This window comes from Telopea speciosissima, chromosome 11 (assembly GCF_018873765.1).
Source record: "Telopea speciosissima isolate NSW1024214 ecotype Mountain lineage chromosome 11, Tspe_v1, whole genome shotgun sequence".
Taxonomy (NCBI): Eukaryota; Viridiplantae; Streptophyta; class Magnoliopsida; order Proteales; family Proteaceae; genus Telopea; species Telopea speciosissima.
The window spans coordinates 50,173,426-50,190,727 of record NC_057926.1 but is presented as its reverse complement, the minus strand read 5'-3'; the positions used below and the strand labels follow the sequence as shown (position 1 = coordinate 50,190,727).

Sequence of the window (17,302 nt, the reverse complement as noted above, 5' to 3'; positions counted from 1 at the left end):
GGTATTTCTCTCTCCCAGAGGAAATATGTTCTTGACCTGCTTTCCGAAACAGGTATGCTTGGGTCTAAACCTTTGGATACTCCAATGGACCCAAATTTGAAGTTGACAGCTGATAGTGGTGATGCTCTTGATGATCCGGAAAAATATAGAAGACTTGTTGGAAAATTAAATTATCTCACTGTGACTCGACCGGATATTGCCTTTCCGGTTAGTGTAGTAAGTCAATTTCTGTCCTCTCCTAGGACGTCACATTGGGATGCTGTGATTCGAATTCTGAGATACCTCAAGAAAGCTCCAGGTCGTGGTCTACTCTACACTGATCATGGTCATGGACGTGTTGAGGGATTTTGTGATGCTGATTGGGCTGGTTCTCCTGCGGATAGGAGGTCTACCACTGGTTATTGTGTCTTAGTGGGGGGAAATTTGGTATCCTAGAAGAGCAAGAAACAGCCAGTAGTAGCAAGATCTAGTGCAGAGGCAAAGTATCGGGCTATGGCACAGGTTACTTGCGAGCTAATGTGGATGAAGCAGTTGTTGACTGAGTTGAAATTTACGAAGGAGTTACCCATACAGCTGTGGTGTGATAATCAAGCTGTTATCCATATAGCTTCCAATCCTGTGTTTCATGAGAGGACGAAGCATATAGAGGTTGATTGCCATTTTGTTCGAGAGAAACTACAAGAAGGTTTTATTGCTCCACAACATGTTCGTACAGGGGAGCAACTTGCCGATATTTTTACTAAGTCCTTGGGAAGTGTGAGAATTGATTATATTTGTAACAAGCTAGGCATGATTAACATCATAGATCGAGAACTCGCTTCTCGGTTTTTGAAAAAGCCGAGACGAGACTGCCTGCAAGTCTCAAAAGTGCAATATCTCAGCGAGATCTCGGATCTCGGTTTCGACCCTTTTTTTAACCCACCTACCACTTAAATACCTTACCTAACTTGCCAAAACTCGACATATCTCGGCGAGATCTCAACGAGATCTCGGGTCCAGATCTCGGGTTGACCCAAAGTTGAGGCTTCGAGTTGGAAAAAAAAAAATGCACCAACTCGGCGAGATCTCGACTCGTCTCGGTTTTTCCAAGAGCCGAGTTGGTACCGAGACCCGAGTTTTAATACCTTGATTAACATCTATGCTCCAGCTTGAGGGGGGAGTGTTAATGTGCTTTGGGTACTATTCACGTGAACAGTGTCATAAACAGTACCATACACTATTCACGTGAACAGTGTCGTGAACAGTACCGTACACTATTCACATGAACAGTAACTAGAAGATGAGAATTGTTAGTCAGGGGTAGTTTGGGAATTTCCCTTGTATGTTAGCTCTACCCTATTATTAATAATATTGGTGAAGAGGGGAGAACAATTTCATTCGATAGTTCTCCCCAAAGCATTACAGCCACTTCTCTTCTTCTTCATCTTCTTCCTCTCCGTCTTCGCCATTAAATCTGGTTTTATTTACAATAACCAATTTTCTAAAATGCAACCAAATTCAACTCAGTTAAGCACTTAATTGAGATTCTGACTTTTGAGCCATTTTGACCTTGATTCCATGGGGCATACAGTATTGACAATCAAGTATCTAAACTTTGCTCAGGCACAATGCATATCACGTAAATAAACATTGAACTCACCCGTTAATCATAAGCACAACTCTGCTCCCTCGTGTGATCGTTACATAGTGAGTTTCCTGCCATAAGTCCACGATGGACTAAGGAATATCAAGCCAAGAGGAGACGAGAGTAAAATAGCGCAATCAACATATTGTTATCCTGAATTGTAAAGTTCAATAACAAACATTAACTGGACAACACAAGTACGAAACAAATAAAGAGTAAAGCATCTCTTCCATAGCACATGATATTCCCTCTTTTCCCATTTTAGACAGTGCAGAAAGAACTGACATATCTTGGCATCCACCCAAACTCATGACAAAGAGATTACATCAGATGTCAACAAGTCCTTGCACGCTGCAACTGTGTGGACTTTTAAGCTGGAAAACCAAATGTGTTGCATCCTCAACTCAAAATTAAATCAAGGTTCTCTAGGTAACTCTCTTCCATAAATAGAAATAAAGAAGTATGAACAAAAACACACACTCATGTCAATGAGTATCAGTAGCCATCAGAGTAAACAAATACTAACTGTCATACATAACAAAAATGGCTCAGCTTAACAAGAAGATTGAGCAACTAAAGCATGCCCCTTATTTAAAGTAATTATGAGGCATGGTTAGAAATTTCAACAGCACATCTGGGTTTCGACCTCACTTGAAATGAAACAATAAGCGACTCAGGAGGTTTACACTGTCTTGACCGAAATTTCGATCAAAATACCAGAATAACCGCAATATAAAAGACCATATTTCAATCGAAATTGTCAAAACTTTGACCACGAGAAAGGCTTTGACAGAAAGCTCCGGAAAATCCTAAGATTCCGGATTTTTTGGCCAAAATGCTTCAATTTTTGGATGTATCAACATATTGTGAACTGGTACAACAAAAAATAACGTAAATCTATAACATTTGTTTCCTGGATTTGACTCAAGATTTGTGCAAGATTCCAATTTGAAGGTAAACCCTTTTTCCTCAAAATTAATTTTAACAAAAAATAACATAAATATATACTGGTTGGCCTTCAATTTTTTATATGTTGGCCTATCTATGACCTCAAGAGTCAGTAAACAATAAATAATTGTTCTTTTGATAGAATTTAAACAATACTTTTAGTATGGGAATACCTTTTAGAAATGGCAGTGCTTCCAAATTATCTCAAACATAGAAGATTGAATATTTTAGCTAATATAAGTCAATATCTATTTATTAAATTTATTTGGAAAATTTATAAATTAAGACGACTTTTTTGACATTCACGGTGATTATTAGTTCACTAAAATGTTTCTAAATTTGATACTACACTTAATTTATCTTTATTGCTTTCCCTTGTCATGCATAAAAATTCAAGCAGACTGTTCTTCTCTTTCTTTCTTTTTTTAATCTATGTTAACTCTAGCCCCCAAACACCCCCCCCCCCCCAAAAAAAAAAATTTTGGGGCTCTGTCCCTGGCTAGGTTGATGGTGTAGTCCCCTATTTACAGGACAGTTTGAAGTAAAGGAATAAAAGCATTTTCCACAACACATTTAAACTGTAAAAAATCTTTACTTTCAGCATGACTGGAAGATGGTCATAAAGGTTTATCTACTGGCAGGGTTTCAATGCATACAGGAGGAGAGTAACAACAAGATCTTTCACAACAGTCAGTCAAATACATTCATAGAAACAAAAGTGTGCATTTTTCATGGGATACATGTTGATTCCATCACCAAAGATTGGGCGCCGATCACTGAACTCTCTACATTTCAGACACCCCCATCTTCAAGGTTTAACTATCGTACCATATCAATCAATCTCCAATACATATTGGAATATTGAGTTACCAACTTACCAATATGAGATATGATCGATGCAACAAAAAATTTTACGTATCCACCTGTATCAGTGTCAGAATGTATTGGACGGTGATGAGCCATATTACTTCTGACCAATGAGCAGGTGACACATGGTCTGTAAAAAGAGGGATTGCGGGTCTGACCCGAATGACCGAACCGGACAGCAATGCCAACCAGTAAATAACCTGAAGACAAACCAACCTTGGAGATCAGACATCGGCCATAAACTAAACTCGTCATGGAAACCATAAGGTTTTTGGAAAAGCCAAGACGAGACTGCCTGCGAGTCTCAAAAGCGAAATATCTCGGCGAGATCTCGGATTGGATCTCGGTTTCGACCCTTTTTTACCCCACCTACCACTTAAATACCTTACCTAACTTGCCAAAACTCGATATATCTCGGCGAGATCTCGGATCTCGGGTCCAGATCTCGGGTTGACCCAAAGTTGAGGCTTCGAGTTGGGAAAAAAAAAATGCACCAACTCGGCGAGATCTTGACTCGTCTCGGTTTTTCCAAGAGCCGAATTGGTACCGAGACCCGAGTTTTAGTACCTTGATGGAAACTGTCCGATGGATCACCCAACACTGCCCCATGAGGCTGACCAAAAGGATTGTCCAGCTCAGCCAAGCCATCGGCTGACCCGACCTATGGATCTTACTCAGATATTTATCTGACCTGGCTGCCATTCGACACACGACCTCCACGTCACGTCTACTCAGCAAACAGCTCAGCCTAGGCCCTCAAGGTACTAAAACTCGGGTCTCGGTACCAATTCGGCTCTTGGAAAAACTGAGACGAGTCGAGATCTCGCCGAGTTGGTGCATTTTTTTTTTCCCAACTCGAAGCCTCAACTTTGGGTCAACCCGAGATCCGAGATCTCGCTGAGATATGTCGAGTTTTGGCAAGTTAGGTAAGGTATTTAAGTGGTAGGTGGGGTAAAAAACGGGTCGAAACCGAGATCCGAGATCTCGCCGAGATATTGCACTTTTGAGACTCGCAGGCAGTCTCGGCTCGGCTTTTCCAAAAACCGAGAAACTTGGCGAGATCTCGCGAGTTCTCGATCTATGTAGGCCCTTTGCTTGACCGTCAAGCAACTAAACTAAAAGAGTAAATTAACCTGACAAGTAACCTATCCAGTTAAAAACATTCTAGAATGGATACATGCTTTCTTCATGACCACCAAGCCAACAGGTGTCCAACCCGAGGAGCACCACCTATCGAACAAGGGTCACTCTACAAAGATCTATTATTGCGACAACTCTAGACCGATCTACCATCTTAATCCTATAAATAGAAACTCCTAGCCCAGGTATGAGGATCCCCCAAGAAAATTCATTTTCTTTACACTTAAGCTAGAGAGTTATCTGTTGCGAGAGGTCTAATTTAGGCATTGGAGTGACTCTGCGGGTTCAGACCGGCACTCCATTGCTTAGCTCTGTTCTTCTGGGCAGATCAGCTCGGTCACAGGAGAGCCCAGTTCGGATCTTGCCACAACAGACGGATACACTTCAATAAAGTTCAGAACATATCGTGTTCAAGACACTTGATATGCACATGCCCCCCAAAAAAAAAAAATCTAGAGCCTGTGAACCTACAAACCTGAGAAAACTTTGCTTGAAACCGCATTTTCTTAAGTTCCTTTGGCCCAAAATGCATGGAGGAGACTTCTCTAAAGTGAAAAATAACTCATTTGGAACCATTTAAATGGATCAAACTTATCTCTCCATGATCAAAATCCAGAACAAGCACAAGAACCAAGGTTAGGCATGTGTCTCCAAACTCCAAATTTTTTGCTTGAATATTTTATTTTTAAGTTAGTTTCAGGAACAAGTCCTCTCTCTCTCTCTCGCTTAGGGTTCCCAAAAGTTCTTTTCTTGCCGAAAACCCTTGGCCGCCGCTTTGGAGCAGCCTGGCCGTATGGCTAGGTTGCTCCCCCACCTCCCTTCTCCCTTCCCCTTCTCTCTTCCTCTCTCTCTTCTTCTTCCTCCTCCTCCCCCTTTCTCCACTTTTTCTTCCTACGTTTGGTACCAACAACGCAGATTGAAGCCTCTCGAACTATAGTCGTTGGTCACTCACTTTGGTTGGCTGCCACTTGGCAGGTCACCTCTTCTGCTAGGCCTGTCGTTCCCTTGGTTGCCGGCCCTTCTTGGCTGACACCCCGTTGGATCCCCGGCTCGTTTTGGCAGCACCGCTCTGTAGCCGCTTCACTTGGCAAGCTTCTCCGTCAACTGTTCGTTTCGGTAGGCTTCTCCCTCGTTCGTTAGCACCTCCGCCGTCGTCGTCTGCATTGTCGGTGGTCGCAACCTTCCTCTACTCAGTCCGCCAGACTCGCTTAGCCTCCCTCCTACCGGTTCCGCTTGGCTCGCTCTGCCTTTGGCCGTTTCGCTGCCAGCTGCAAGGCCACAGCTCGCAAGGCTGCCTTCTTTGCTCGGCCGGCAGCCTCTTCACCGTTGCCCTCCGTAAGTCCGGCGCCCTCCGTCATGGCGGTCTCCTTAGCTAGGCCAGCTGCCCGTTCTAGCCGTGGCCCTCCGCAAGGCCAGCGCCCTCCAACTTGGTTGCCTCTGGCCGGTGATTCCCTAACTTTGTCGTGGTGGCTACAAAGTTATTGTGTTGAGATATATTATCTAGGGTTTTGGGGGACCCTACCTGGAATTGTCTTTGTTGCCCTTCTTCTTTCTTTGGGCTTCATTGCTCCTGTTTTAGTCCATGTGGGCTTTTGTGTTGCATTGGACATGCCCATGTCGGCTTTTGTCACCTTATTTTTTGCTGGCCTTATGGGCTTGTATTGTAGTCCTTAATGGACTTTTGTTTACCCTTTTGGGGGCTTTAATACATTTTATAATCACCCAAAAAATATATATATGAAAATTAGGCTTTTTTTCCCCTAAAATGCATTGTGCATGACGATATATGTAGTTTATGCAAAGTAGCATCTGTGTAGGTATCTGAAGGTTTAGGGTTTAGGATTATTTTGGTAAAAGTACATGGAAATTAGAATGCATTTTATTTTTGGCTAATTTTTTATCTTAAAAATAATAGGAAATTAGTGTTATTTGACATGATATTTTTCAAAATAAAATGGGTAGTCCTAAATCCAATACTTATTCACTTACATCTCCAAGCACTGTTGAATGCACCGTATTTAAAGGTTGCTCCAGTGTGACCAAGTGGTCATGGATTCGAGTTTGGAAACAGCCTCTCTGTGAAAGCAGGGGTAAGGCTACGTACATTATGACCCTCCCCAGACCCCGCAGTAGTGGGAGCCTCGTGCACTGGGTACGCCTTTTTTTAATGCCAATGAATTATATTGATTGGCATATGTTGGACTTCAATTGTCTCATATTTAATCTCATGTTTTATTACTGGTGATAGATAAGCTTGTGATGCCATTGCTTTAAACATGTAACTTCCATGATGCCTGAGGTTCCCTTCTTGATCCAATGTATATCAGAAGACTCCCTACATTTTGGACTCGTGAGTATCCAAATACAGCCGAAATTCAACTTTAATTTGTACTCACTGATCATAGGCCTTCTGGTTGTTGGGAAGTATATTCAAAGTAAGCTCAAGGCAAACTAAGAGAGGAGATTCCTTGCATGCAGAAATTAGAGCTCCTCTTCTGCTAAAGATTGGTATAATCACTCAGATCATAGCCGTCAAGGGGTTGCTTAGGCGCCACCTTGGCGTCCAAACGTTTTAATATTTGTCATTTCATGTACTTAAGATATTATTTATTGTTGGAACCGCTTCCTCTAAAAGGCCAACTTTGTAGGAAAGGGAGGAAACAATATGTATATCATACAGGAGCTCTAACACGGCAGACTATCCAAAGGGGGACACAGGTGGATAAAATAATTCAACACCTTCCCGCTCCCAGGGGGATTCGATACCGTGACCCCTGCCTGCTTTAATACCATGTTGGAACCGCTTCCTCTAAAAGGCCGACCTTGTAGGAAAGAGAGGAAACAATATGTATATCATACAAGAGCTCTAATACGGCGGACTATCCAAAGGGGGACACAGGTGGATAAAATAATTCAACATTTATAAATAAGCAAATTCTCAAAATTTGAATCCAATAAAAATAGTTAAAAAATCAAATTTCAAAAGGATAAAATGTCAACCCCCCATTTCAAGAACAAAAACTGGATTTTCAACGGCAGGTGAAATTTTCAACTTTCAAATACTGGGGTTTTTCTCAAACCTAAAAATTCTATAAATCTTAATATGGTTAAACATTACTAAAAACCAAAAGATCGGTAAAGTCTTCATTTGTTTTGATATCTAAAAAAATATTTTCATTCAGAGCAATTTTGACAACATTTGCGCACACCAAATAAGGTTTGACATGAACATAACTCCTTCAATATAAATCAGACTTAAGTAATCTTGGATTTGTTGGAAAGCTGGTTTTGTGCTCTACCTAATACAAAAAATCTCATAAAAAAATCATTTGACCAATCATACTTCTTAGAGAACAAGAACATTTCTCTAAATCGAGAGCAGCTTAATTACTTATAAATAAGATCATATTTTCTGAGAACAATATAAACCAAATGTGAGCCTAGGTATACCAGGACAATGACCAATTCCAAGAACACTATAAACCAAATGAATGTTTTGATTGTTTCAAACTTCCAATAGCTTGCTTCTTCAGTTCTGCTGTCTTCTAGTTCTATGTTAATTTTTGATGACTTGATGTAGCTTAATATCGATTTTTGATGACTTGATGTAACTTAATGTCGATTTTTTATGATTTGATGTAGCTTAATGTTGATTTTTGATGACTTGATGTGGCTTAATGTTGATTTTTTTATGATGTAAGGTATATATTGTAGCATACTAAAATGTTAGAAAAGAGGGGAAATAAAAAAATAACACTTGGGCGCCTTGTTACCTAAGCGCTTAGGCACCTCTCCACCGCCTTGACAACTATGACTCAGATATGATAGCCTTTGGGTTGAAGGAGGTTAAACAACAGTAATTGCCTGAATGGATTCAAATCGAGAAGGAAAATAGAATCTAGTAAATTACATTGGAGAGGATGGCACCTTAGATCAGGCCATGAGCATCTTTTACCATTGGGTGCCAAGGTCTGATAATGCTCTTGGTGATGATCTAGCCAAGAGAGGTGTTAAAACAGATGTATTGCATAATCCATATAGGAGGGGAACATATTTTAGAAATGGTAATGTATGGATTTTCTTCTTTGAGATTTTGAGTATTCTAGATCCTAGTTTATTTGTGCATTCCATTCTTCCCTATCTCTATCTCTTTTTCTATCTATATCTTTGTTTGTCTCATAAAAGTCAACATTGTGGAATTGTAACTTACAAAGAACAAGTCGTCAAGCTAATGAACAGATGAAATTTGAGAAGGCTTGAATTGGAGTGATGCATCATAATGGTCAGGTCTATCCTGAAGGTGTTTGTGTGAAGGAACTCGTAAATGTGCCAAAATAGAGCATATTCTAGAGGTAGCTGAACGGATAATCACACTTTCATCTCTTTGTAATCGTTGTTATTAATAAAAAAGTTAGTTAAAACTTTCCTGGAAAGATTTTTTAACAAATAATAATTGAAAGACATGGAAGAAAAAAAAATTTGACGAAGCAGCATAAAATCAGTCATCCTCTGAGACGCACCGTTGACAAAATTTGCTTGAGAACATGAGAGACCACCACATCCACAGGCTGAAGGTCTACCACCGCAGCACCAGGCTCTCCATGCTGACACAGTAACACAAATTAATTTGTTAAATAGAAAAAGTAGTAATCAAGATAGAAGCTTGTGTCCAGTAAATAAAAGTTACCAGCATATGTAAGTCAATACATCAAGAAAAGAAGGAAATTAACTTGGGAAATAATTTGTAAATTTGACAAATTCAAGCTGCTAGTATGTGTCTTTCAAATACTGAAATAGAGGCCATTTAGATCTTCATTAGGATTCAAGTACCCAACAAACTAATTTTATGGAATGGATGTAAACTGCGAGTTCTTACTTAAGAATGAGGTGGCAATGTGGCATATGCTATGTCAATGTTTTACTTGGATTTGCTTGGTTGCAGCTAAAATCCTGTTCTCTATGACCAAATATAAATCATCTCTGAAGGGTGTGATAGTCTCTAACCTCATATGCTGTACCTCTTGTGGACTATGAAAAGAAAGACTCTGAATGATAAGAAAACAGGTCTCAAGAGGATATGTGCAGTTACTGGATGCTATCAATCAGATTGGCCATGCTCAACTGAAGGAGTTTGAAGGCACAAAGAGAGAAGAATTTGATAAGGAATAATGAACTATTTTTTAGGTCTCAATATTCTTTTTCTAAATCAACTCATATGCTGTATAAAGAGGGAAGCATATATACGTATACATGTCTTTTGATTTCAACAAAATAATGCTTCCTTAACTAACCAAAAAAAGGTAGTTTATTCAACTTACAATTCCTAGACCAAGCTCCATTTTCTCTTGACCCAAACGATCTGATGTGACCCGACCTGGCAGTGTACAAACAGACAATGCAACACCCATTGTTCCAACCCTTTCAGATGCACGATTTGCCTCTGCAGCAACATCAGCAAGAGAAAGACCAGCAGCAGCAGCAGCTCCAGCAACCTGTCATTTTCAAAGGAAAAAATTTCATATTCTAGCCAATGAAACATAACTGTTACAAATTTAAGAAGGATTAAAGGGAGAAAAAAAAAACGTTAATTTACTTCTACTTCATCTTCCAGTTTCCACTAAGGCCCTGTTTGTTTGATGGGATGGATAATATGAAGGTTTTCCTTAAAATTCCAAAAACCAGAGTTGTTTGTTTGCATGGGGTGGTAAAGTAACAGACAAAATGCATTAAATTCTAGGTGCTACAGTATTTAGTCTGCTTATGCGGCAAGGGAATTATCCCACCCCACCCTTCTTCAAAGTCCTACCATATTCGGCAGGATTTTGTGGGAAAGGTGGGGATATGGATTATATTATTATTTGTCGTTTGGTGTGTAATGACTTGTGTCTAATGAGACACAGGCCCTCTTTATTTATAATATGGAGAACAATCTAGAATAGGGTACATGACAGTTTTAGCCCTAATAGAATATTCTACCCTTTTACCCATTTACAACACTACCCCTCAAGTTGGTGCATGGATATCACACATGCTCAACTTGGAAACAATAGAATGAGAAATCTTACCACTAAGTCCGTTAGTAAATATATCAGCCAACGGATCATGAGAAGGGACAAAGGGAATGCAAATAAGACCGGACTCCAGCTTCTCCTTGATGAAGTGACGATCAAAATCCACATGTTTAATCCTATCATGCTGAACTAGATTATAGGCAATGCTGATGGCAGATTTGCTATCACAGTAGAGCATCATAGGAAGAGTAACAAGAACATCCAGATCAAGAAAAAGACCATGAGCCATAAGAGCTCACAAATGCCATGTGTCATAGCACGACATTCTGCTTCACCACTAGAAGGAGCCACAACAGCCTGCTTCTTGCTTCTCCAAGTAACCAGGTTACCATCCACAAAGGTGCCATAATCTATGGTAAACCGACGATCATCAGGAAAACCAGCCCAATCAGCATAAGTAAAAGCCTCAATTCGAAGATGATGACGAGAGAAAAGAATTCCACCGCCCAGAGCAGACTTCAAGTAACGGAGAATACGATGAACTGCTTCCATATGTGTGGAATATGTGCATATATTGACTGACTAAGCTAACAGCATAAGCAATGTCAGGACGGGTATGAGCAAGATAAATCAATCGGCCAACCAAGCGCTGATATCTCCCCTTATCCATAAGCTCACCCTCTTTGCTCAAGAGATGAACATTTGCACCAACAGGAGTGTCAGCAGGTTTGCAGCCCAAAAGTCCTGCCTCAAACTATCTTAGACAAAAGGTCATGAGTATATTTCCTCTGAGACAAGAAGATACCTCGAGTAGACCTAGCCACCTCAATGCCAAGGAAATAATGAGGCTGTCCCAAGTCTTTGATTTCAAATTCAGTACTTAGGTAGACTTTGAGGCGAGAGATCTCATCAACATCATCACCAGTGACAACAATGTCATCAACGTAGACAATCAAAATAGCAATCTTGCTAGTGCTTGATAAACAACGTGTGGTCAGCATTGCTTTGAGAGTAAACAACCGATACCATAGCCCTGTGAAACCTCCCAAACCAGGCACGAGGCGACTGCTACAATTCATATAAGGCACGTTTCAGCTTACACACCTTTCGCTGAGTCTTAGGAGAATCAAAACCAAGTGGGACATCCATATGTACACCTCTTCTTCAATTTCCCCATGAAGAAAGGCATTCTTGACATCCAGTTGTTGAAGATCCCATCCCGAGTTGACTGCCATGGATAAAAGAACACAAACATTGTTTAACTTAGCTACCGGTGCAAAGGTCTCCTGATAATCTATCCCATATGTATGTGCAAAGCCCTTGGTAATAAGCCTTGCCTTATACCGGTCAATTGTACCATCAACCTTCTCCTTCACTGTGAAGACCCATTTACAACCAACAATCTTCATTTGAGGAGGAAGACTGACAAGATCCCACGTATCATTTTTCCTCAAAGCCTGCATCTCTTCAATCATAGCTGCCTTCCATTGTGAGTCCCTAAAAGCATCCTGCCAGTTTTTGGGAATAAAAACAGAGGAAAGAGAAGACACAAAAGTAAAGTAGGAAAGAGAAAGAGAATCATAAGAGACAACCTAAGAAATGGGGTGAATAATGCAAGACCGAGTGCCTTTGCGGACAGAAATAGGTAAATCAAGTGTGGGATAAACCAAGGAGTCAACGACAGGAGAGGATGGAGAATCAGCTGGATCAGGATCAAGAGGCGGCGATTGACTAGGTAGAGTAGGTGCGACGGTCATAATGGGCTACTTCTGCTACTTTCAAACATACACACACATCTTTGGTTTAGGCAGAGTAGTGTCCTGTGGAACAGTCTTTCCCTAAATGTGAGTATCTAGAACTAACTATGGCGGCACATCAAGAAGCAACTCATCTTCCAAAGAAATAGAATGCTCCCCCTGAAGAGGTGTCACAGAGTAATAAGCCACAGACTCATTGAAAATCACATCCATTGACACAAACCAACGCCGAGTAGGAGGATGGTAACACTTGTATCCCTTCTGACTGACAGAGTAACCCAAAAATATGCAACGGAGGCCACGGGGATCAAGTTTGCCATGGGAATGATGATCACGAGCATAGCAGATGCAGCCAAAGACCTTTGATATGGGCATAGTTATCAAGGCAGCAAGGCAACCATGGCGTTGGAGAGTGATGCAGATACATCACCAAAAGAGGCTTATTTTAATGGGAATAAGTCCAGGGTTGGGTTATATACGTGTTGGGCCTTTGATCCCAAGGGTTTTCAATATAATAGGTCACTTTTATGGGCCTAAAGTATGGGTAATTAGGTTGAAGACGGGATTCCTTAGTTAGTTTTATTTTATATAATTAGTAGTCATGTGATCACTTAAGTAATCATGTGACTTGGTTAAGTGGTCATGTGACTATTTAAGTTGGGCCGGATTAGGACTCTACAAGTCCGGCCATGTTTTGAGTCTAATTGCTTTGTTATTTCACTTTCCTAATCAGTTTAGGTTACCTAATAGGTTAAGGATTGGGTTAGGCCTTTCCTTTAGTGTAGGAGTCTATTTTTTAGTTTTTTATATAAGGTTGTAAGGGGAGCAAGTATTGCACATGAATTTTGATATTAATGAAAAGCTTTTGCTGCTCTTCATCTCCATTGAAAATTTTTGTCTTGTGTTTGATCAAGGCTGGTGGGATCGGTGTTTGATCCGATTGACACCTTGCGGTGGGAAGCCCGGGTGGTGCGTTGGTAGGATTGGTGTTTGATCCAATTGACACCTTGCGGTGTGAAGCCCAGGTGGTTCTTTTGAAGCTCTTATTCAAGGTTCTAGTTCAAGTTTTGATTTTTACTCAAGTTCTACAATCAAACAAGCTGTTGCCAAGGAAACTCTGCAACAACAGTGAGTTTGGTTCATTCCCAACCCCTACCATTCTTCTTCTAATCCTCTCACAGCCCAACCCTAACTTTTCTCCTTTTTTGTTTTCACTTTTCTCAATACCTAATTTCTGCCCATATCAAACCAGCCAGCAAAATCCCTCCTTTTTTGGATCGAACTCACCTCTCACTATAAGGGAAACTCAATCCAGGTAATAGCCTTTGGTGGTGACCATCCTAAACCCTAGATTCTCTCATTATACCCTTTTCAAAAACCCAAAAAAAAAAACCTAAACCTAACCTACTGCCAATTCAAGTTTACATACCTAACACCATTAAAACTTAAGGAGACCTTCACTGATAGACTCCCCTACATCAACTTGACCTAACCCTACCACCAAACCCTAGGTCCCATCAAACCCTAACCCTAATTTCATAATTTTCACCTATTTTGACCTAGCCAAACTACCCTGTTCGTAGCAGATCCTGGTTATTGGATTCTAGTTGGTCTCCTACCAATCTAGAACCACATTAGAGAGGCACTAAAATCAAAGCGACACCAACAAGGCGGCAAGTCGTCCAGGGAGCCTCGACGCCTTGATATCTATGGATATGGGAAATGCAGAAGACCCTTGGAGAACATCAAGAGGAGAACGGAAATCAAACACCCGAGAAGGCAATCGATTGACGAGGAAGGCCGCTGTCATCACTGCTTTGTTACCATATTGTTTGGTGTGTAATGACTTGTGTCTAATGAGACACAGGCCCTCTTTATTTATAATATGGAGAACAATCTAGAATAGGGTACAAGACAGATTTAGCCCTAATAGACAATTCTACCCTTGTAACCATTTACAACATTATTTATCTTTCCACCCCATCCTTTATTGCTGTTTCCTTGCCTTTGCTGCACCTTGACCTCATTACATGTGGGGCCCACGACTTTTCCTTTCCCGACCCCCCCCCTTTTTACCCGCCAAACAAACAGGGCCCAAGTGAAAGCATATGTGACATAACATGCATTTCAGGTTCTGGCAGTCTAAGATTAATTCACCAGAAACGTTCTTTGCAGATATTTAGGTGGCCTGCATTAAAAAACTATGGCTTTCGTTTCTTCCTATTTAAATAAAGTAGATGAAGAAACTTGTTTGTGTAATTTTTTCCTTCCTTCAAATAGCTTAATCCTAAATTCCTAATTGATGATAGTGACAGCACTTTTTCTTTCCTCCAATAGGCAAAAACAAGAACATTATTAGAAGTGATAAAAGGAAACATATGAGGCAAAAGAGGAGTAAAAAAGCAAAATCACAAGCAAGACAACTTCCAGCTGTTCCAGAACCACCCAACAATAAGGAACCAAAAAAAAAAAGATCTCACTACTACAAATCATCACCCACAACATGGAAAGCATGGAAAGATGCATTGAAATTTAAACAGGTAGGAGGGTTTCTCCTTAGACCAACATCCTACATGAACAAATCCCTTCAGAAAACTGATCTCTGAAGGAAACGGATAATCTGTTGAGAAGAACAGTTAAACAAAATATGATTGTTCATTTGTTCTAATGAATGAGACAGACAAGGTTCGAAAACTCGGGTCTCGGTGCCAACTTGGATCCTTGAAAAACCGAGTCGAGTCGAGATCTCGCCGAGTTGGTGCATTTTTTTTTTTCCGACTCGAAGCCTCATCTCGGTGGGTTTTAGACCTAGTTTGGGTCTGAAACTTGGTATTTGTTTGCATTATTATGGAGTTCTTTTTTTTTCCTTTTAATTCAAGCTGGATCTTCTTTCTTTACTTATTTGTATAATCCAACTTGAGGGGGAGTGTTGAAGTACTGTTCATGTGACACTGTTCATGTGAACAGTGATTTGGTTGATATGTGTATCTTCTATTTTCCTAGTCCTAGTTGGAGTCCTAGTTTCTAATTATGTCAAGTCCTAATTCTACTGTGAGTTGTTAGTTCTAGTTCCGGCAGGTGTTGAATTGTTTATCCACCTGTGTCCCCCTTTGGATACTCCACCGTGTTAGAGCTCCTGTATGATATACATATTGTTTCCTCCCTTTCCTACAAGGTCGGCCTTTTAGAGGAAGCGGTTCCAACATGGTATCAAAGCAGACAGAGGTCATGGTATCGAGTCCCCCTAGGAGCGGGCAGGTGTTGAATTATTTATCCACCTGTGTCCCCCTTTGGATAGTCCGCCGTGTTAAAGCTCCTGTATGATATACATATTGTTTCCTCCCTTTCCTATAAGCTCGGCCTTTTAGAGGAAGCGGTTCCAACAGTATTTAACCTATTTTAGGTCATTTAAACACAATGGCACTATTAGATTTTGCAAAAACAAAGTCCAAATAGGAGTTTCACTTAGTGGGAAAGCAGGACAGACACTTACTTATGCTAGAAACCAGGACAAACACACCAAATTAAGTTTGAGTGGCACATAACTCCTTCAATATAAATCAGATTTTAACAATCTTGGACTTGTTGAAAAGCTTTGTTTAAGCTTTCAAAACAAAGCTTTTCAACAAGTCCAAGATTGCTAAAATCTGATTTATATTGAAAGAGTTATGTGCCGGTCAAACTTAATTCGGTGTGCGCAAATGCTGTCAAAATCGCTCTGAATGAAAATATTTTTTTGGACATCAAAACAAATGAATATTTTACCGCATTTTTAGTTTTTAGCAATGTTTTACCATAATAAAATTTATGGGATTTTTATATTTGAGAAAAACCCCAGCATTAGAAAGTTGCAAATTGCACCTACCGCTTGAATTGGGGGGTTGACCTTTTTTCCTTTTGGAATTTGATTTTTTTAACTATTTTTATTGGATTCTATTGAAGTATTGTTCATGTGACACTGTTTAGGTGAACAGTGATTTGGTTGATATGTGTATCTTCTATTTTCCTAGTCCTAGTTGGAGTCCTAGTTTCTAATTATGTCAAGTCCTAATTCTACTGTGAGTTGTTAGTCTTAGTTTCAGTTTGAGTTGTTAGTTCTAATTCTTTTCCTATTGTAACTTGGAATCCTATCATGATTAGGAATTCCTAATCTGATTAGGAGTTCCCCTTTCTATTATAATTTGATATTATAAATACAAGCATTATGAGGGAGGTTGATACAGTGTTTTTCCGCTGCCTAATTCAACTCGTTTCCGCTACTTGCTGCTCTAATTATTTAACTTTAAAATTTTATGTCAATATGACAATCTGAGATTCATCACTGGTTAGCTATTGAAGATCGTTAAAAACTGCCATTTTTTGGAAGAAATTCTAGTCCCGGTTTGCTGATCATGTCTGTCCAGGTTTTGAAGATCAATTATTTCAAGTTCTTGAAGGTTTATTTGGGAGCTACATTCATCTGTCAAGCTGGATTCTGCTGCAACTTAGTTTCTTCTCATTTTGTTCAAGTTGGGCATTGATACCTTGTATGCGCCAACTTGAGGGGGAGTGTTTGCATTATTATGAAGTTCTTTTTTTTCCTTTTAGTTCAAGTTGGATCTTCTTTCTTTACTTATTTGTATAATCCAGCTTGAGGGGGAGTGTTGAAGTACTGTTCATGTGACACTGTTTAGGTGAACAGTGATTTGGTTGATATGTGTATCTTCTATTTTCCTAGTCCTAGTTGGAGTCCTAGTTTCTAATTATGTCAAGTCCTAATTCTACTATGAGTTGTTAGTCTTAGTTTCAGTTTGAGTTGTTAGTTCTAGTTCTTTTCCTATTGTAACTTGGAATCCTATCATGATTAGGAATTCCTAATCTGATTAGGAGTTCCCCTTTCTATTGTAATTTGAGATTATAATTACAAGCATTATGAGAGAGGCTGATAAGTTAAATAGTTCTCTCCTCTTCCTCAT

General features: G+C 40.0%; 1 protein-coding gene across 2 annotated transcripts in view; it reads right to left on the bottom strand.

Annotated features, from left to right (window-relative positions):
* Positions 1-17,302, bottom strand: part of LOC122646357 (putative 3,4-dihydroxy-2-butanone kinase) — a 44,066-nt gene that overhangs the window by 23,044 nt on the left and 3,720 nt on the right. For both annotated transcript variants that reach the window (XM_043839901.1, XM_043839902.1), the window contains exons 8-10: positions 9,898-10,071; positions 9,100-9,183; positions 1,640-1,695 (exon numbers count right to left, since the gene is read on the bottom strand). In XM_043839901.1, the coding sequence (XP_043695836.1) occupies positions 1,640-1,695; positions 9,100-9,183; positions 9,898-10,071 (314 nt within the window). The remainder of the gene's footprint in view (positions 1-1,639; positions 1,696-9,099; positions 9,184-9,897; positions 10,072-17,302) is intronic.